General features: G+C 35.5%; 2 protein-coding genes and 1 pseudogene across 2 annotated transcripts; all 3 read left to right on the top strand.

Annotated features, from left to right (window-relative positions):
* The first annotated feature begins 8571 nt into the window (after positions 1–8571).
* On the top strand, positions 8572–9549 carry LOC116072161 (olfactory receptor 147-like). The gene has a single exon (XM_031343471.1). It carries the CDS (start codon positions 8572–8574, stop codon positions 9547–9549), a length of 978 nt encoding a protein of 325 aa, XP_031199331.1.
* Positions 9550–15893: 6344 nt separating this feature from the next.
* LOC116072361 (olfactory receptor 8B3-like) lies at positions 15894–16826 on the top strand. The gene has a single exon (XM_031343793.1). The coding sequence runs from the start codon at positions 15894–15896 to the stop codon at positions 16824–16826; it is 933 nt and encodes a 310-aa protein (XP_031199653.1).
* Positions 16827–19467: 2641 nt separating this feature from the next.
* Positions 19468–20176, top strand: LOC116072867 (annotated as a pseudogene).
* The last annotated feature ends 2789 nt before the right edge of the window (positions 20177–22965 follow it).

Here is a 22965-nt window from a genome sequence, read left to right as displayed (position 1 = left end):
TAATAATGTACATATTTTACTTCATGCTCCTCCTTTGGGAAATATTCTCCTTGCCAAGTTTTATGATTCCAAGATAAACAGTAACAGCATGATTCTGGAAATCAAGATTATATCTGGTGATCCTCAGTAATATGGCTATGCTGTGACTTTCAGAACAACTTTTAAGGTTGGGAAAGAACTCTAAAAACATGAGTTCAAGAATACATATATCAGTGCAGCAACTATTTACATGATTTCTCTCTTTTTAAAATTTTATTAGCATTTTATTTTTTATTAATAATTTTATTTATTTATATTTTAAATGATATCCCCCTTCCCAATTACTCCTCCACAAACCTCTCAACTATGCAAAATATAAGGATATAATATGAATTATAAAATGGACTTCATGGACCAGAACGAACATAGGCAGGTGCACTAATGAGCCAGCTTAGAAAGGTTTTAAGGAACAGAACATGATTTAGTCAATAGGGAAAAAAAGACCTGGATCATGAAATAAAGAGGAATAGTTTAAAAAGAGACTCAGATAGATGGTTATATAATATTAGTGGTAAATGGTGGTCTCTTCCATTGAAGGCATAAGCAAGTACATTTTATCCAGATATTCTATTCCCTAAAGGAAGTAGTTATATGCGTGATCCAAATAGAGATTGGAACTCAGAAAGAGTAAACGGGCCATGCCTTAACATAATAAAGTCAATATATGGTCAAGTTATAACCAACATTATGCTAAATAGAGAAAACATCAAAGCATTCACACATAGAGTAACAATGATATAAGAATGTCTACTCTCTCAATTCCTGTTTGGTATAATTTTTAACTGAAAGGCTGGAGAATCTTAGAATTTAAAATGAGGGCATTTAATAGAAATGTATGTATAATGTGTAACCTTTACTTAAAGAAGGCATAAGAAGTCTGTCACGAGCCAGGAAGGTAGACTGGTCAGTTCCAGGAACAGGATTTTGGTCAGCCATTAAGAAGATAACATTGCCCAGAATAAAGAACAGGAAAGCAGTCAGTCATTAAGAAGATAGCGTTGACCAAACCACATTCCTCTAGACAATGAGTGAGCAGAATGACTTCCTTGTGATCTGGTTCAACTAGGTAGTGGGTTCCTTTAGAATTTTCCATTGTGCTCTTGTTATGTTTCCTTGGTAACCCTTTCACCCCCCTAGTTTGTGGTGTTTCCCCTTTAAATAGCACTTACTCCTTGTGCTCGTGGTCGAACGCCTCTGGCCTGCCAGGCTATGAATTCAACCCCAGATCTGGAATAAACCTCGTGATTGCAGCAAGTTTGGCCTCTCGTGAGTCATTGGGTGGCCACGTCATCCCTAGACTTGAGTAAGGATCTCCCCAGTTCTGGGGGTCTTTCATAACATTTTAAAGAAGGTGGAAAAAAAGAGGAGGAAGCAGCAGTGAGGCCCAGATCTCAGGATAAGAGCCCATGGAAGAAGGGGAAATCTACACCCAAACCTAAGAAGCCCGCATTGAAGAAATGAGCTCATCTTAGCATCTTCTATGTCCAAGGCAGGATGTCCACCAGCTGTGCTCTGGTGCAGGTGTCCAGCCCCACTACCTTAGTCTAAGTGCAATGAAGTGTTGTAAGAGCCCTGCAGCCCAGCCCTCCAGTTTCCAGAGGCTCTTGGCGAAGAAGCCCTAGCAAGCACGTAATAAAGCAAGAAAGAAATAAATGTTCTGTAAATATGAAATAAAGAAGTTTAACTACAGCTGTATATATTTACAGATAAAGAGCTTTAAGTTCTCACAAGGAACCTTTTAGAGCTTAAAAGAGTACCAATACTATTTCAATACACGAAATTATCAGAGACAATCAATAGTATTTCCATTGACAAAAGAAAAACACACCAAAAGAGAAATAAATTCTATGCTGCCTAGTTTATGTCATGTTGGGACAATCTAGAAATATCTAAAAGGAGGGAACCTCAGTTTTAAAAACTGCCTCCATGCCGGGCGGTGGTGGTGCACGCCTTTAATCCCAGCACTTGGGAGGCAGAGGCAGGCGGATTTCTGAGTTCGAGGCCAGCCTGGTCTCCAGAGTGAGTTCCAGGACAGCCAGGGCTATACAGAGAAACCCTGTCTCGAAAAAACCAAAAAACAAACAAACAAACAAACAAACTGCCTCCTCCATAAGATCTAGCTGTAGGACATTTTCTTCATTGATGATTGAAGGAGGAGTGCCCAGTCTATTGTGGATGGTGCCATTCTTTGGATGGTGGTAGTAGGTTCTATACAAACTTTTCTGAGAAAGTCATGAAGAGCAAAGCAGTAAGTAGTGCTTTGCATCAGTTCCTGCCTCCATATCCTTCCCTGTTTGTCTTTCTGTTCTGATTTTCATAAACAGTAAGCCAAATAGACCTCTTCTGCATGTTTCATCACAACAATAGAAACCCTAACTAGGAGATATCCTTTTTGCAATAACCACTGCCCCCTCCCCCAAAAAAATCTTAAAAGAAACTTTATCAAGTAATTTAAAAAGCTCTGGAGTGAAATGTTTGTCATTTTAAGAGCAGTAAAACTAGAGAAACACAACAAGATAGATAAACCCTTAGCAAAACTAACTAGTAGGCACACAGTCGCCAAACTAACAAATTCAGGAATGAAAATAGAGAAACAGAAAACAAAAACAAACAAACAAACAAAAAACCCTCAGAGAAACAGAGGTATAATAACAGAAATTTGGGAAATTAAAAAAAATCATCGGATCCTACTATAAAAGCCTATACTCAAAAAACTGGCATATCTAGATGAAATGGATAACTTTCTAGACAGATACTACTTACTGAAGTTAAGTGTGGATCAGATTAACCATCTAAATAGTCCTTTACTCCCTGAGGAAATAAACCCAATCATTTAAATCTCCCAGCCAGAAAAAGCTTCAGACCAGATGATTTTAGGACAGAATTCTATTAGACCTTCAAAAAGACCTAATACCAACACTTCTCAAACTATTCCACAAAATAAAAACTGAAGGAACAGTGCCTAATTCTTTCTATGAAGCCAGAATTATGCTGATACCTAAAGCACACAAAGACCAAAAAAAGAAAGAAAACTTCAGATCAATTTTCCTTATGAATATTGATGTAAAAATACTCAATAAAATTCTCACAAACCAAATTCAAGAATACATCAAAATGATCATTCACGATGATTAAAATGAAAGGAAAAATTAAAGCCTCAGACCTGAGCTGACTAGTAAGAAGAATAGGGGCCTAAAAATCTATTACAAGCTGGCCCATGTAGGCCTGGGAATAAGCAAGCAAACTGTTAGATATCATAAGAGCTGGCAGGTCAAGAAGACACACAACTATAAATATAGAGAAAAACATGTCTAGGCAAGCAAGGACATTTCTGGGCATGCAGGACGTGCTTGGCAGGATCTGAGTAATGGCCCATCTGGCCCCTTAGATATGGTTTAAGGTCAGCAGGAAGGAGATGTTGACTCAGGCCGGTACCACCCACAGAAAAACCACAGAAAAACCACACATTGCCTTTCTAAGAAATTCCCGCTTTGGACTGCATGTATTTTTAAACTAGCCAATCATGTATAACCACACCAGCTCTTTTGTTCCCCTAGACCTTTTTCCCTATATAAACCCCTAGCTTTCAAGCCTCGTGGTCGCTTTCCCATTTTCTTCGAGAGTTTGGGAGATGGCCCGGAGCTCCACCATTAAAGCTGCCTCGTGCTTTTGCATCAAGCCGGTCTATCGTGTTTCTTTGGGTGCACACCTTCCTGAGACTTGAGTGAGGGTCTCCCTTCGGGGGTCTTTCAAAATAGGCTTCATCCCAGGAATGCAGGCATGGTTCAATATAAGGAAATCTATCAAAGTAATCCACTTTATAAACCAACTCAAAGAAATAAAAACCACATGATCATCTCACTGGAAGCTGAAAAATCATTTAAAAACTACAACTCCCTTTTATGTTAAAAGTTTTGGAATGATCAGGAATTCAAGGCACATACCTACACATAATAAAACAGTATACAGCAAAGCAACAGCCAGCATCAAACTAAATCGAAAGAAATTGAAGCAATCCCACTAAAATCAGGGACAAGACAAGGCTGTCCACTCTCTCCCTATTTAATCAATATAGTACTCCAAGTTCTAGCTACAGCAATTAGACAACAAAAGGTGGTCAAAGGGATACAATTTGGAAAGGAAGAAGTCAAATTATTACTATTTGCAGTTGCTATGTTAAAGTATATAAGTGACCCCAAAAATTTTACAAAAGGACTCCTTCAGCAGATAAGCAACTTCAGCAAAGTGGCTGGATATAAAATTAACTCAAACAAATCAGTAACCTTCCTCTACACAAAGGATAAATGCGCTAAGAAAGAAATTAGGGAAAAGATACACTTCACAATAGTCACAAATAATATAAAGTATCTTTGTGTGACTCTAACCAAGCAAGTGAAAGATCTTTATGGCAAGAACTTGAAGTGTATGAAGAAAGAAATTAAAGAAGACCCCAGAAGATGGAAATAGCTCCCATGCTCATGGATCAGCAAAATTAACATAATAAAAATGGCTATCTTATCAAAAGCAATCTACAGTTTCAGTGCAATCCCCATCAAAATTCCAACTCAGTTTGTCACACAGATAGAAAGAGCAAGCCTAAAATTCATTTGGAATAACAAAAACTCCATGATAATCAAACAATTAATCAACAATAAAATAACTTATGAGGTAATCACCATACCCTGACCTCAAGCTGTACTACATAACAATTTATAGTGATTAAAAACTGCATGGTATTGTTACAAAGACAGACAGGTAGATTAATAGAGTAGAACTGAAGACACAGAAATAAATCTACATACCTATGGTCACCTAATCTTTGACAAAGAAGCCAAAACTGTCCAGTGGAAAAAAGAGAGCAATTTCAACAAATGATGCTGGTTTAATTGGAAGTCTCCAAGTAGAAGAATGCAAATTAATCCATATTTGTCTCCTTCTAGAAAGCTCAAGTACAAATGGATCATGAACCTCCACATGAAACCAGATACAATGAATCTAATAGAAGAGTAAGTGGAAAATAGCCTGAAACACATTGGCACAGGGGAAAATTTCCTAAACAGAACACCAATGGCTCAGGCTTTAAGATAGACAATTGACAAATGGGGTCTCATAAAATTGAACAACTTCTTTAAGGCAAAGGACAGTGTGAACAGGTCAAGTAAGCAATCTACAGATTGGGCAAAGATCTTTACCAATCCTATATCCAATAGAGGGCTAATATCCAAAATGTACAAAGAACTCAAGAAGTTAGACTCCAGACAACCAAATAACCCTTTTTAAAAATGGGATATAGTGCTAAACAAAGAATTCTCAACTGAGTCATCTCGAATGGCCAAGGAGCACCTAATGAAATGTTCAACATCTTTAGTCATCAGGGAAATGCAAATCAAAATTACCCTGACATTCAAGCCAATCACAATGGCTAAGTTCAAAAACTCAGGTGACAGTAGATGCAGGTGAGGATGTGAAGAAAGAGGAACCCTCCTCCACTGCTGGTGGGATTGCAAGCTGGTACAACCACTCTTCAAAACAATCTGGTATTTCCTCAGAAAATTGGAAATAGTTCTACCTGAAGACCCAGCTATACCACTACTGGGCATAAAGATGCTCAAACAGTTAACAAGAACATGTGCTCCACTATGTTCATAGCAACCTTATTTATAATAGCCAGAAGCTGAAAACAACCCAGGGGTTGGAAGGGATTGCCACCCCATAGGAAAAACAAGAATATCAACTAACCAGGTGCCCCAGAGCTCCCAGGGACTAAACCACCAATCAAGAATATACATGGACAGGTTCATGGCACATATGTAACAGATGATTGCCTTATCAATGGGAGGAGAGGCCCTTGGCCCTGTGGAGGCTTGTTGCTCCAGTGTAGGGGTATCCTATAGGAGTGAAGAGAAGGTGGGGGGGCACCCTCTTAAAAGCGAATGGGAGGGGGATAGGGTGGGAGTTTGCAGAAGGGAGACAGAGAAGGGGGACAATATATGGAATGCAAAATAAATAAATAAATAAATTAATTAATTAATTAATTAAAAAAAATAACAAACTGAAAAAAATCCAGTCAACAAATGGGCAAATGATATGACCTTAAAGTCTCAAAAGAGTGAGGCACAAATAGTCAATAAAATTATGAAAAATAGTATTTTCAGTCATGAAGAAATGTAAATTAAAACTACTCCAAGAGTCCATTTTATTGTAACCAAAGAAATTTTGTAACAAAAGAAATATATAACATTGTAATATTGGTAAGTACATGTGCCAAAAAGGAACACTTTTACTTTCTTTTTGGAAATTTAAATTAGTGCGATTTTAATAAAAACAAAGATAGGAAGACCTCTAATGATGTAAAAACTTGAATTTTCAAATGAGCCAGAAATATCTCTGCTGAGTCTGTGTTCTCCAATATCAAAGTCAGTGTCTATAAGATATGTATTTATATTGGGGCATTATTCCTGAAGCATTTTTATCTAATCAGTCTACGTGTCAATATGGACCAAGAAAATGGAGTGAGTTGGTCATGATAGTAAAAGCTTGTGACTTTAGTACCTTAAAGAATGATGCGGGAGGATTGTGAGTTCAAAGCTAGCCTGCAATAAATAATGAGTTTGAAGCTAGACTAAGCTAAATAGTGAGATTATGTCTCAAAAACTGAGATTTGTGTATACCAAAAGGTTTTATTCAGTTATAAAGTAAAATAAAATGTCCTTTGCAAGAAAATGGATAGAACTGAAGGTCAATTATGTTAAGTGAAATAAGCCGCTCTCACAAGAACAAAAGTCAGATCTTTCTGCTTAGATGTTGAGTATGGGAAGAGGGTACGTGAAAGAGAACTACTAGGCATGCAAAGGGGAAGAAAGGGAGGGAGGTAAAAATGTACAACAAAAAAGATGAGTGTGATGAAATTATATGATATTTATATGTGAAAATGTCATATAAGCCTACTACACTGTTTAGGTAATATTTGTTATTAAAAATAGTTGAATGAAAAATTTTGTCCCTAGAAAATAAACAGAATTTATTACTGAATACTTACTGATGCTCAAGATATTAAAATTTCATAAAAATCTTTAAATAATACTTATTCAATAAAAGTAATACACTATATGATAATTAATTAGTAGTAATGTCAACAAGTCTAGGTACAAATTTATGAATGACATTTGAGACTATTCTTGTGTACTATGGGGACTATTTAATCCCTGGTGAGAAGTTCACATCTATTATCAAGAATTGGGGCATAAGCACAAATTGTTATTTCTTCTCTTTCTCCTTGATTGCCTTAGAGGAGGCATAAGGGAGATGCACTTCTGGATTTGGAATGAGGTGAGAAAGATTAAAAAACCTCAAACAACTGCAGTGTGCTGGAGGACATGGTGGCTCCGAGGTCTGGTATATTGTGTTCCTTCATATACTCTTTGTAAATTCATAACTACAAATTTGAACTACCTCTGATACTGATTCCTGTAACATCCTGTTTTCAAGGCCTTTGGCAGATTAAGGAAAACAAAATTCTTCAGTTGTATTCGTTTAGCTCTAACACATCAAAACACTAGTTCTTCAATATTAGCAGTGGTGAGTCTCAAGAAGAATCAGCACTGAGTTGATTAAGAGGAAAAAAATACAAGTTTCTCTGGTCTCAATCTATTGCATTTATCCATGTGTATTAGCAATAGGGGTTATGCGATTCCATAACTCAAAATTATAGCAGGGCTTCTACTCTCCTGCCTTTTTTCCTCATTTTTATATTGGTTCATCCTTACTCTGGGAGCATTACAAGTATAGCAGCTCCAGGAGACACATTAAGAATATAGCAAGGTCCAGAAAGGAGAGATTATCTTTTTCATAAAACGTTGGTGCGTGTTACAAATAAGGAAAGATTATATAAGAATACATTTTGAAAATAATATTTACAAATTTATCTATAAACACTATAACCAGCACTGATGCGTTTGTTCACTTACCTTTCTTTCTCTCATACATCTTTGGAAGCAAATTTATGGGTCTGAATTAACTCTAATTTAGGCTACAGTTTGAAAGAAATGTGTGGAAAAGAAAAGTATGTGATTACATGTGAATCTGAGGTAACAGATATTCCTCAAAGTTATTACTAATGATTGATTCCTTAGCTATTTGAAGCAGGACATCTGGAACCCAATAGACTGGTTCAGATTCCCTTCTGGGAATCAGAACAAGAACATGACTCTTGTATATGAATGCTTTCCTCCTGGTCATTATGATGGAACTGAGGTGTTTAGTAAATAATGTGAGCAGGGATAGGAATCAAGAACTGGAAGGTTGGATAACTAGAAATTTTGGAAGATAGCCTGAATAAGTTTGCCAGCTGGTTTTATTTCGTCACTTTGTCTTTTTATTTTCCATGGGAACCATATAGACAGACGTGATACTGTTCTAAAAGCTGATATGTTGTAGTAACTTTCAATGCCATGAAACAAAGGAAAAATTAAATTATGTTGGTCCCTTTGTCATGAACAAAAGCTTGGAAACAGATCACAAAGACGTCTGCTAATGAAATATTTTTGTCTACCCAGATTTTCAATGATAAGCATGCTGGCTGGCAATGGGTCCCTTGTGACTGAGTTTATTCTTGCTGGTTTGACAGATCATCCAGAGCTCCAGCTGCCTCTCTTTTACTTGTTTCTAATGATCTACATTATCACAGTGGTGGGAAACTTTGGCTTGATTATCCTGATTGGCTTCAATCCTCATCTGTACACCCCTATGTACTATTTCCTCTTCAACCTCTCCTTCATTGATCTCTGCTACTCTTCTGTGTCCAGTCCCAAAATGCTGATGAACTTTGTCTCTGAGAAGAATTCCATCTCCTATGAGGGATGCATGACTCAGCTGTTTTTCTTTCTCTTTTTTGTCATCTCTGAATGCTACATGTTGACCTCAATGGCCTATGATCGCTATGTGGCCATCTGTAATCCACTACTGTATAAGGTCACAATGTCCCCTCAGATCTGCTCTGTGCTATCATTTGCTTCTTATGGGATGGGGTTTGCTGGAGCCTCTGCCCACACAGGCTGCATGCTCAGACTGACCTTCTGCAATGCCAATGTCATCAACTTTTATTTGTGTGACATTCTCCCTCTCCTCCAACTTTCCTGCACCAGTACCTATGTCAATGAGCTCGTGGTACTCATAGTTGTGGGTATTAACATCACCGTTCCCAGCTGTACCATTCTCATTTCCTATGTTTTCATCGTTGCCAACATTCTAAACATCAAATCCACGCAAGGAAGATCAAAAGCCTTCAGCACCTGTAGTTCTCACATCATGGCAATTTCTCTGTTTTTTGGGTCAGGGGCATTCATGTACCTTAATCATTCTGGATCTATGGATCAGGGAAAAATTTCATCTGTTTTCTACACTAATGTGGTTCCCATGCTCAACCCTCTGATCTACAGTTTGAGGAACAAGGATGTTAAAATAGCACTGAAGAAAGTTATGGTTAAAGTCCACAGCAGGTTCATATCCTGATTAGAAGTGAAATAATATTAAGAACTAAAATGTAAGTTTAAAGATTCTCCAGCTTTACTGCCATTTCCATGAAGATAATTTTTTCATACCAGTATGGCTTTAACATGCATTGCCTTTGTGTTAAGTGTTGCTACCAATATTCTTATAAATTTGTGTTATAACAATGACGTGTAACAAAAAGGTTGCACCATATCATTAGTATAGACTTTCAATAATTTTCCTATCTCTATTTTAAGGATTTCAAGTATATATGAGTTAAAATTATACCCATAAAAATAGTATATCTTGTTTGGTTAACAGCAAATATTTACTAGTATAACTAACAATAAAATGCAATATATAATTTAACTTTGGATATAGACTACAATGGCTTATATCATCAACTCAGCTCCCCATCAAGGGAGGCAACTGTGAGGAGCATGGTTGGCTGTAAATCTGTAGCCAAGTCTCTTTCACGTGCAGTCTTTGGCTTACTTCTCGATACCTCAAATGCATCACTGTGTGCACATAGACATAATCAAACATATGAGTTCATTTTCTGATATGGACTATTCTTTTTGATAGGAGACTTCCTATTATCCTTCCAGTGCCTTTTAAAACTGTCCCCAGTCTGAACTTTCGTCACATAATTTCTCTGTCTCTTTGAGATATAAGATTTTATTTTGATCTGAAGTTTCTATTCACTGATCTGCCTCACTACATTTTATGTTTTACAAACAATTACTGCAATAAATGTCTTGAAACTTTGATAATTTCCTGGATTCTACTTCTAAACAGGACTAAATGATGATATTTATAGGAAAAGGTTCTATAATTGGGATAATATGACACAACAGATTGCTTTTTTTGTAAGAATACACAAATTTTTAGGATGTAGTAGAATACTCAAACAGATTTACAGGTAAACATTTCATTGATTCATAACAAATCAACATACTAATTTCATAAGGAAAAGAAATACATTAAAATAATTTCTTCTGAAATCACAAATATACACAAAGAATAGCATACAAAAGAATTGATTCCTCTAAAATGAACCAAAACTTAAACAGTACATTTTTAGAAATATAAACCTAGAAGAAATAATATATGGCAAATAAAACTTATTAAATTGAGAACATCGGATCAATGACATACTTTTATGTTTATCAAACTAGACAAATAGTTGTTGGTCATACACCAAATAAAGGCATATCCAGAATATATAAATAACAAAATGATGTATCAGTAACTGAAGGCCATTTAATACCATTTAATAAGTGAAGGCAAGAACATGGAGCTGAAGCAGAGGAAATGGAGGAATTTTGTGTCCTCCCTTCTCCTTGGGATTTATTGATTCTTTAATCTGGCCATAGGCTAAATAACTTTCCTAACAGGTTTTTGAGGCTATAGGTGGGAAAGGCTACATAGTCATAACAAAGTATCATTATCATATTATGGGAAGAGAGTGTGGGACTCATGTCTGAATCATGCAGCACTTGTAGGTCGTTACACTTGAGTAGCAAGGGCTTTACTCACTGAATTTATCCCCTGAGGCAGTTTTCTGAAATGTAGATCATTTTTCTCAGGACAAATTCACATGTTTATGACAAAGGTGTGCTTATGGATTTTTACATAACAAGGCATATCTGAAAGGAATGATTTCTATTCCAGCACAAGGTCATCTTCAACACTTCATAATTTATATTTTTATTTTACAAAAATCACCTCTTCATGTAAATTAGACAAATTTCCCAAAGTTTGATTATGGTCAGTTCATGGAAGTTATATATTCTACACAAAGCACAAATCAACATTTATTTAAGTTATTTTATGTAAGTATGTATATGGGCGTGGTGTTCATGGGTTTTCAATTATTGTGGAGAATTGGACTGGATTTTGATGAAGGCTTCATTGTATGTCTAAGCCACTTTTGTATAGTGAGCTCTTGGTAAGTCTTCCCATTATTTATTATCGTTACTTGTATACAGTATTTTCAGTTCCTCATTGACTGATATACTTCAGATACAGTGAAAAGATAATCAGAGTGTAGTTTATGCTGCTTTAATTGCATCTAGGGTGAAAATTCTGACCAACAGAAATATAATACATTGCATACAGTTGAAAAATGATATATGTGATAGTCTTGACTGAGCCTTGCATTTGTGTCATATTTTCAATAAAGGAAATATGATGCTTTTCATTGGAGGATGTACAGAAGAAGACAGATACTTAAGTTACATTTTCAAGCACTTGTTATTAGTGCAAAGTAAGAAAGTATATAAATAATAATAAAATGCAACCATAGTATAAATTTACTGTATCATTTGAAGAACTATATTCCAAAATTTGACAAAAATTTATACATGTTCTAAATAAAAATGGGGAAAACAGCCAAGGATTTCATTAACATTTTTTCTTACATAGTACACATTACAGAATGAGAAATTGTGAACATGGTAAAATTTTGTTATGACACAACCAACTGTGTGTAATTCAGATTTTATTTATGAATATTTGTCTATCTGAATAAAGTGCTATTAAAAGCTGGTTTTTTTGATACTCTTAGAGTGAATGATTCTTTTTAATTTATGCAGAGGACATCTGAGTGTATTCATTATAAGAAAACAAAAAAAATTAGAGAAAACAATGTTCCAATGTCAGTTCATTCCAAGTTAAGGAAAAAGACAAAGCAAACAAAAGATCTTAAAACTGTTTGTCCTTTTTAGTAGGGAAGAATGGTGAATTCTGAAAGGTTCACCAAACTTGACTTTTCTAACACAGTATAGTTGCAAAATTCACCAATATTGTCAGGTTCCAAAAGATGGAGATTACTGAGAAAACTGTGCACACTGATATTCATGGGGACAGGTCAACAATGACTTTGTTAGATTCCAGACATTAACAGTCTTACATAACTGTATTTCACATCTGTTTAACTGTCTATCTCTTTTTATATCTGACTATTGATCCATCTTTCTATCTGTTTACAAAGAATAAATACTAGGTGATACCAGTGTACCCATAGGCTTCTGTGATTTTATGTTGGGCTACTTAAAGATGCAGATGGTGGTAACTTGATTTGATCAATTTAAAATTTTATTTTTACATATTAAACAAGTAAGGTAAATTTTGTAGCTAAAGTGGTTTGTAACATTTTTAAGTAGTTCATACATTTCAAATGAAAACATAATTTATTTTGAAGTTATTAATTTTTCTGCATGGATCATCTATAAAGTTTGAAAACCTAGGGGAATATCATGCAGGATTTCAAGTGAGGGCAAGAGGTCATATCTTTTGGACCTAGTGGTGCAGCATTGAAAGACAGAAGCATTCTCTGGAGTGTGGTTATGATTAGACCAAATGGAAAACATTTTGAAGATAGTACTTTTAAAGTAATAATACAAATTTTAGACTTTTAAATTTCAATTTAAAATGGTTCATTCATGTTGCTGATGGGGGTATATTTGGGCACTATTTGAAATCAGTGGATTCCAATATATGTTGTATTATTATCCTCTCTCTTAACTTCAGTTTAGTCTCAAATGGATGAACTAAAGCCTGAGAGTTCAGGAAATAGCCAGGGAGCAAGCTTTATCTAAAATCTAAAGGGGAACATGAGAAAGAGTTCTTGAAGGATTCATGAGAGGCAAGTGATCTACCAATCTATCTCATTGTTGTAATGTATAATATCTTCCAGTAGAACAGGCCAATTTTAAGTGTCACAGTTATATTGAATTTACAGAGAGAAAAGAGTTGTCCTTTACTTTAGAAGAAAAGCTCCTGTATCCTGATTAAAATACTTTTACTGCATGGTTTAAGCACTATACATTTGAAATATTTCCAGCTTATATCTGTTTCCAACAGTATATATTGTGTCTGCAAGCTTCATAATAAAAATACATACATTTTTAAATCTGTACATTTTTCAATTTTAAAAGGATTAATTTTGAATAATTTAAATATTTTACTTGAGTTTCTTATATATGAATATTTTTATATACTATTAAGTACATAACAGGTTCAAAATGTATATATTCATTTTTAATAGTAGCATAACATAGAAAGACATGACTCATTGAGCATATTTCCTGCATATCTTGTCATATTTCATTTCATCTCTACACACTAGTGTTTATTAGTCCTCTTTGTCCCCTACATTCTTGTCATATATAAATATATAATTGTATTGTAGATATAAAATGTATTAACAGAAAAAATTCAAGGTGTTTGCCTTACTAAGACTTGATTAATTTACATATTTGTGCATATATATTTGGACACTTTGTGTGTATGTGTATGTGTGTGTGTGTGTGTGTGTGTGTGTGTGTGTGTGTATGCAGCAATAAAAATAAAAGAAAGAGGATACTAAGCAATTGGTGACTATGGGAGAGTTTGGGTTAAGAAAGAGGCACTGGGAAGATGATGCAGTTTTGATCTATTTTACTTCCTTAAAACTTTTTAAAGTTTTTACTTATTTTAATCTTTTTTATTTTTAAAAAGATATAATTACACAATTTTTTCACTTGCCCTTTTGTGCCTCCTATCTTTCCAATGCACCTAACCATACTCTCTCTAAAAGGCAGGGCTTCTATTTTGCTTGACATTTTATATATATATACATATATACATAGAGATATGTATATTATATATGTATATATACATATATATGTAGAGAGATATGATATAGATATAGATATATATTGATTGATAGATAGATATAGATATATATTCCTAAGTAGATCAAAACAAACTCTCTGTTCATATAGTGTTACTACTCTGCAAGAGTTCATGGCTGACCACTGATATTTGATAGGCAACTGGAACATGTTTCTTAGATGAAAAAGAATATTTGTAGTACTGCCAGAATTCTTCAGTTTTCTTCAGCTCTCTTGGGTTAAGGCTTTTTCAGATGTCCTCCTTTCTTTTGTCAAACTTGTTCAGAAATATTTTTTAAATAACATCTATGATATTTCTGGTAGCAGAGCACTGACAGTAACTATTTAAAACTGATTCTAAAATTCACTGATGAAATTTAGTAAGTCAGGAGCAAGACTTGTAAGCTTGAGGAAACAAGAGAGGAAGAGCCATGAACTCAGAGTTTCCTTCTGAGCTCAGGATTGGAGAATCAAGAGTTTATCTATCTACACTGGGGATGCAGGTTCTCTAGAGTAATTGGAAAGTATGAGTATAATTGTGAGTCCCTCAGGACATAAGAATCAAGATCCAGGTTTCAATAGAATTTCCTTAGCCACTTCTCTAATCTAAATGCTCTCCTCTAAGGAAAAGCCTAGACAATCTCTGAACCCTGCTTAAAAGGACACAGATCCCACAATTAAAGACACCATTTCTCTTCTTCCAGGAAAGACTCAAAGCCTTAATCAAAAATAATGTAATATAATTCAGAAGTTGGTCCAGGGAAATTAAATCTTGTATATATCTTCCCTGAAATGAAGGATCTGAGTATTTGAATATGAAATATTTATCGACACAAGTATGGATGAATAGAAAAGTAAGACACCACAAATGTTTGGACTGAAATGTCTGAATTACAGGTATACTAACATCTCTCTCTCTCCCTCTCCTGACATTCTGCTTTTTTCTCTTTAAATGTATATTTGCTTGTATTTTTATTTTACTGAAAATATGTATTTTCCATTTAACATATTATGATTATAATCTTCTCTCCTCCAACTCACGTGAGATCTTGCCAATCTGCCAACTCATCAATTCAAAGTATTTCTTAATGTATGAAGGGACTTAGCAAGCTTATTTCCTTTTCTGTGCAAAATGAGACTAAATATTCTTCAGAAGAGAGCCTACAGTGAGAACAAAGCATTTTAAGAGGTGTTGTTTGAAACGAGTTGCAACACCTCTGATGAAGTTATCCTATGTGGTCAGAATTCAAGACTTCTAGATTCATAATTCTATTATATGGTGGAATGAAACATTCTTTCTATGATTCACTCCTTTTCATTTAGTTTTAGATAAGGGATATGGTTTTCATTCACATTACAACAAAGGTGATTAAATACTAGCAAACAACAGTATACATTCCAGATATTAGCTTCCTATTTTCATTGTTGTGGGAAGGCTCTAATAAAAGAAGACAGGAGGTGGGGGAAGACTAAATCTTGTTAGTGCAGTCTTCTCATTTATTTTGTCATAATTTATAAATAACACTAAAATTTGAACAATTTGATATCAGACTTAAGATAACTTTTTGAACCTGCCCAAGCTGATTCTGTATATATAGTCATGACTAGAAGAAACACTGACAACCTATACTACACAGGGGAGAAGGATGCAGTATGGTGTGTAGATTATCCTCTAACATAACTCTATTTTCTGTGTCCACAGAAAGAATGAACTCAGGAAATGTCTCTTTGGTGACTGAATTCATTTTGGTAGGATTAACTGACCTGCCTTATCTACAAATACCCCTGTTCTTTGTGTTTCTGGCAATGTACCTGGTCACAGCATTGGGAAATTTATCTTTGATAATACTAACTGTGCTGAATTCTCACCTTCACACCCCTATGTACTTTTTTCTCTTTAACTTGTCCTTTGTAGACCTCTGTTATTCTTCAGTGTTCACTCCACAAATGCTGATGAACTTTATAATAAAAAAGAATGCAATTTCTTACATGGAATGTATGACCCAACTCTATTTCTCTTGTTTTTTTGTTATTTCTGAGTGTTATGTGTTGACTTCAATGGCCTATGATCGCTATGTGGCCATCTGTAAACCACTGTTGTATAATCTTGTCATGTCATCTAAATTATGTTTGAACCTAATGCTTGTTTCCTACTTTATTGCATTTTCTGAGTCTGTAGCTCACACTACTTGCATGCTGAGACTGACCTTCTGTGATGCCAACACCATCAACTACTACTTCTGTGATATTCCCCCTTTGCTTCAGCTCTCCTGTACAACCACATATGTCAATGAAGTTGTCATTTTTGTTGTTGGGAGTATCAATATCATTGTTCCTACTTCAACTATATTTGTCTCCTATGGTTTTATTCTTTCCAGCATCTTTCGCATCAGTTCTTCTGAAGGCAGGTCCAAAGCTTTCAGCACCTGTAGCTCACACATTATTGCTACTTTTCTTTTCTTTGGCTCAGGTGCAATCAGGTATTTCAAACCCTCCTCAGATGGGTCTATGGACTTAGGAAAAATCTCTTCTGTCTTTTATACCAATGTGATCCCCATGATAAATCCTCTACTCTATAGCTTGAGGAACAAAGACATTAAAGTTGCCCTGAGGAAAACCCTGAGCAAGAGGAAGTTTTGACTGCTCAGTATTGAGTATTGTCTGTATGCCTCTTTGGGTACAGAGATAGTTTCTATTTATGGGCAATATTTCAGTGAAGGATTTTAATTTAATTTTTTTTAATTAAAAACTTCTCTACTTTTTTCAGTTTTGAACACATAGAACCCATTGTTGTACTTTTGAAGCCTCGTCTGTTTTATTTCTCTCATAAAAAGAAAATTTGATTCTACTATGTTTGGGTTTTAAATGCCCAGAATTCTTGCCTTCTCCATTCTTTGTAACTTTCATTGTTTTCTATTCTGTTTACTACTTATAATAATTTGACTGAAACAACTTAGCTATTTCTGCCCATTCATTGCATACCTGTCTCTATGTTATGATTAGATGCAATTCATACTGATTTAATTACTTCCAAGTATCAAAGTTCTGACCAAAAAATTAAAATAGATTGCATGCAGGTGAAAATATGTTATATATGTGATAGTCTCAAAAGAGATTTGTATATGTGTCACATTAGTAATTGAAGAAAATATGATGCTCTCTAGTAGAGGATGTAGAGAAGAGGACATGTTTAAATTTCATTTTCCAAAAAAACAAAACAAAAAACAAAACAAAAAAAAAACAAACAAAAAAAACCCCAAACATTGGTACTAGTGCAAAAAAGAAACTGCATGAACAATAGAAAAAGGCAACACCAGGGTAAATTTACTATATTATTTCAAGAACCGTTTTCCATCATTTGACAAAAATTATATGCATGTTCTAAATAAAAATGAGGAAAAAGCCAATGATTTTATTAACATTATTCTTAAATAGTATGTATGTTACTCAGTATGATAATTATAGAATTCTTAAAATTTTGACTTCATTCAGCTTTATTTCAGATTCTATTCATGCATATTTGTCTGTCTGAATAAGGTGCTAGTAAAAGCAGTTTCTTTTAAAACTCTTAGAGTGAACATGCCTTTGTCATTTATATGGAGGATACCTGGGTACATTCATTATAAAAAACCAAAAAATTTAAAGAAAGCAATGTTCCAACGTCACATTTTGTCTCTGTTAAGGAAAAAGATAAAGCAAACCAAATATATTATAAGTTTTTGTCCTTTGTAGTAGGGCAGGTACACACCCACTGAGAATGAAGGGAATTGTTCACAGAGCATTCTGAGAGGTCCATCATACCTGACCCTTCTTAGACAGTATAGTTGGAAAACTCACCAGTATTGTCAGGTTCGAAAAGAAGGAGATATTGCCTTACATTTACTGGAAAGACTATGTACATTGATAATCATGGGAACAAGTTAACATTGACTTTATAATTATTAGATATTAAGATTTTGGTATTACTGAGTTTCATATCTATTTAACTGTTTATTTGTGAATCTAGCTTTTGATCCACTTTTCTATCTATCTATCTACACTAAATAAAATGCCTGGGCTACCATTATACTCAAATAATCTAAGGCTTTTATGACTTTATGTGAGGATTCTTAAAGATGAAGATGGTGCTATCTCAAATTGGTTAATTTAATATTTTATTTTTACATATTAAAACAAATAGATATTTGATAACTACTGTGGTTTTCAATTTTCTAAAATAGCTCATACTTTTCAATTGAAACAAATCAATTTACATTGAAGTTATTAATTTTTTCATGAATCATCTATAAAATTTGCAACTCTAGGAGAGTATCATGCAGGATTTCAAGTGAGTGCAAGAGTTCATATCTTTGGGACTTGGTGCACCCTTTAAAGACAGCAGCATTCCCTGAAATGTGTTAATGGTTGGTCAAGAGGGAAACTTTTTGAAGATGCAGGAATAAAGCAACCTCAGGAGGTAGGAGGTGGGGACACAATCTAGAATGTACTAGTGTCTTGGAGGTAAGAGACTCCTGGTACACAAAAGCAGGGCCCTTAGATGAAATTCTCCACAGTGGGGAGAGGGAAGTTGTAGAGCCCACCTCTAGTAGAAAGACAGGGTATCAAGTGAGGGATGAGGTTGCCATTCCATAGTCAAAAACTCTGACCCATAATTGTTCCTGTCTGGAAGAAGTACAGGGACAAAAGTGGAGACGATTCTGAGGAAAAGGAGATAGAGATAGCCCTAAGTGGGATCCAGCTCAAGGGGAGGTCCTAAGGCCTGGCACTGTTACTGAGACTTTGAAGTGCTCACAAAAAGGAGCTTATCATGACTGCCCTCTGAAAGACTCGCCTTCACTTGATTAATTTACATATTTGTGCATATATATTTGTGTGTGTGTGTGTGTGTGTGTGTGTGTGTGTGTGTATGTGTATGTGTATGTGTATGTATGTGCAGCAGTAAAAATAATAGAAAGGGAGTCCATTGATGACTATGGGAGGGCTTAGGGTAAGAAAGGGGAATTGTGAAGATGATGCAGTTGTGTTCTATTTTATTTTCTTAAAACTGTTGAGAGTTTTTACTTGTTTATTTTAATCTTTTTAATTTTTACTTAAAATATAATTACAGAATTTTCCACTTGCCTTTTTCTAGTCTTCAACCTTCCTAATTCACACAAGTGTTTGCTCTCTCTAACTTTCAGAGCTTCTATTTGCTTAAGTATTGTTATATATATAGAGAGAGATAGAGAGAGATAGAGAGAGAGAGAGAGAGAGAGAGAGAGAGAGAGAGAGAGAGAGAGTGAGAGGAGAGCAGAGGTGGATAGAACGGGTAAAGCAGAAGCGGGCCCAGCTTCAAGAACTTCAGCAAATTGCTTTTAAAAACCTGGTACAGAGAAATCGACAAAATGAACAACAAAACCAGGGCCCTCCCCCTGTGAATTCCACCATTCAGCTGCCATTTATAATCATTAATACAAGCAGGAAAACAGTCATAGACTGCCTCCTCTCCAGTGACAAGTTGGAATACCTTTTTAATTTTGATAATACCTTTGAGATCCATGATGACATAGGCGTACTGAAGCGGATTGGCATGTCGTTTGGTCTGGGGTCAGGCAAATGCTCTCTGGAGGATCTGAAAATCACAAAATCCCTGGTTCCAAAAGCTTTAGAAGGCTATATCACAGATATCTCTACAGGACCTTCTTGGTAAATCAGGGACTACTTTTGAACTCTACCCAATCAGTTTCAAATTTAGACCCGACCACTGGTGCCACTGTACCCCAATCAAGTGTAAACCAGGGGTTGTGCTTGGATGCTGAAGAGGCTTTAGCAACTGGGCAGCTCCCTGCCCCAAACAGTCACCAGTCCAGCAGTGTGACCTCTCACTTCTCAGAGTCCCGAGGCGAGACCCCCTGCTCATTCAACGATGAAGATGAGGAAGATGAAGAGGAGGATCCCTCCTCCCCAGAATAAAGACAGGAGAGAACTCATGTTTTAATATTTGATGCTCATGTGTGTCTTTAGTGTGAACTCTTGTGTTTTGAAATGATTACTTCAGTCTTTGCCTTTGTTTGCATTTGTGTTTAGTGAAAACTAGAGAAACACAATAAGCGAATCACATGAAGGCTGAGATGATTGAAATGAAAGTTCCCATAGTGTGGGTGAAAACCGAGCAACAGAGCAGCAGGACATGGTCAACAAAGCATGCTTTCTGAGGAGGTGGAGGCACTGCTCTGAAGAGTAGCAGTGGGTGAAGTTCATTTGTTTTCAGGAAGGTAGGGTTTAAAGACCCCCAGTGTGAGCATTTAGACTTCAAGTGGCTGCAAGGAGTAGTCTGCAGTGGTGATGGCTTCCCCCCTTGCCTGGCTGGCTTTGGTAGGCAAAAGTGAACTTTAAAGTCACAGTGGGAGTCAGTGAGGGATGTGGATTGAGATCCTTGTTGTCCTAGGAGAACTGCTGAGCTAATCCAGGTCTAGCCGGCCACGTCATGCATCTGCTGCCTTAGCTTCTAGAAGGGAGCAAGCGCTAACTTTTAAGTACCTAGGTGACATGTAGAAAAATTTACAGTAAACTGAAGTGACCATTTGTCAATGCATTGGTGCATAGGAGTTACTAGGGCTACTTCTGGAAGCCAACATAGAATAGCATCTCCATGTGCATTAAAAACTTCGCCAGCACTGCCTTTTGCCAGCATTCTAAATTTGGAGTTTTACTGAGAAGGAAACTGTTTTTATAGTTTTAATCAGAGCTATGCATTTCATACAGCTTTTTAATTTACAATGAAACAAAGAAACGAATTCCTTTGACCAAATTGCTTATCTATAGTTGTCTGCAGTACTGTATGATTTTACCCATGTGCAATTTGTAAAAATGAACCAGATGTCATTACTTTTGTCTTTATTTCAAGAATATGGCCATCATTGTTCTCTTACACATATTATCTTTTCCATAGTTTAATTATCAAAATGACCTTATCAGATTTATTCCTGGGTAAATTGCATTCCACACTAAAAAAAATATATACATATATATGTATATATATATATATATATATCATCATAAATAGATTAAGAACAACTTCTCTGTCCATAAAAGGTTGCATCTTTGCATGACTACATGGCTGACCACTGATGTTTGATAACCAATGTTTCTTAGATGAAGAAGAATATTTGTAGCACTGCCAGAAGTTTTCAGTTGTCTTCAGCTCTCATTCTGGGGCTGTCTTTGGAGATACCCATCTTGCTTGTGTTATCCATGTTCAGAAATATTTTTTACATAATTTCTGCAATATTTCTGGTAGCAGAGAACTGTTGGTAACTTTCTGAAACATACTAAATTATTAAGACATAGAATTTAATAAGTCAGAAGCAAAACCTTGGGCAAGTCACTAACATGAGGAAACAAAGGAAGAAGAGCCACAAACTAAGAGTTCCCTTCGGAGCTCAGGATAACTGGGGAGGCAAGAGTCTATCTATCTACACTGGGGAAGAGGGTTCTCTAGAGTGTCTGGAAAGTATGAGTATAATTGTGGGTCTCTCAGGAAATAAGGATCAGAATCCAGGGTACAATTTAATTTCTTCAGCTACTTCTTTACTCTAAATGCTCTCATCTGAGGAAAAGCCTAGACAACTTCTAAACCCTGCTTATAAAAACATACATCCCATACTTTAAGGACCTATTTCTCTTCTAGAAAAGAGTCAAAGCCCTAATCACAAATAATATTTTACAATTCAGAAATTTGTCAAGGAAATATAAGTCTTGTGCATATTTTCCTTGAATTTAAGCATGAGTCTTTGGGCCTGAAATATGTATACAGACAAACATGGATAAATGGAAAAGTAAGAGACCTCAAACGTTTGGACTGAAAATTGTGATTTTCTGAATTACAGGTATACTAACAGACCTCTCTTTCTCTTTCCCCCCTCTATCTTTCTTCTCTTCTTCTCTCTGTTTTTCTTTCTTAATGAATATTTGCTTCTTATTTTTATTTTATAACGTATATTTTTTATTTATAATTTTGTTTCCCTCGACACCTCTGGTGCCCTCCCAACTCATCAATCCAAAGTATCTCTTAATGTATGAAGGAATTCAACAAGCTTATTTCCTTTGCAGTAAAATGAGGCTAAAGTGAAATATTCTTCAGAAGAGAGCCTACAGTGGGATCAAGGCATTTTAAGAGGTGTTAGTACCAATTGGAGCTGCAACATCTCTGATGAAGTTCTCCTGTGTGGTCAGAACTCAAGTCTTTCAGATTCATAATTCTGTTAAATGGTGCCAGCAGACATTCTTTGCAGGATCCACTCTTTTTCTTTTAGTTTTAGATAAGGGATATGGTTTTCACTCACATTACAGCAAAGGTGATTCAATACTAGCAAACAACAGTATACATTCCAGGTATTAGCTTCCTATTTTCATTGTTGTGGAAAGGCTCTAGTGAAGGAAGACAGGAGGTGGGGGAAGACTAAATCTTTTTAGTGTGGTCTTCTCATTTATTTTGTCATAATTTAGAAATCATATTAAAATTGAACAATTTGATATCAGACTTAAGATAACTTTTGAACCTTCCACAGCTGATTCTGTATGCATAGTCATGACTAGAAGAAACACTGACAACATACACTACACAGGAGAGAAGGATCCAGTACAGTGTGTAGATTATCCTCTAACATAGTTCTATTTTCTGCATCCACAGATTCTCTTAGAGAAGAATGAACTCAGTAAATGTCTCTTTAGTGACTGAATTCATTTTGGTAGGATTAACTGACCTGCCTTATCTACAAATACCCCTGTTCTTTGTGTT

This window comes from Mastomys coucha, unplaced genomic scaffold (genome assembly GCF_008632895.1).
Source record: "Mastomys coucha isolate ucsf_1 unplaced genomic scaffold, UCSF_Mcou_1 pScaffold23, whole genome shotgun sequence".
Lineage (NCBI taxonomy): Eukaryota > Metazoa > Chordata > Mammalia > Rodentia > Muridae > Mastomys > Mastomys coucha.
This window is presented reverse-complemented; position numbering and strand designations above follow the sequence as displayed.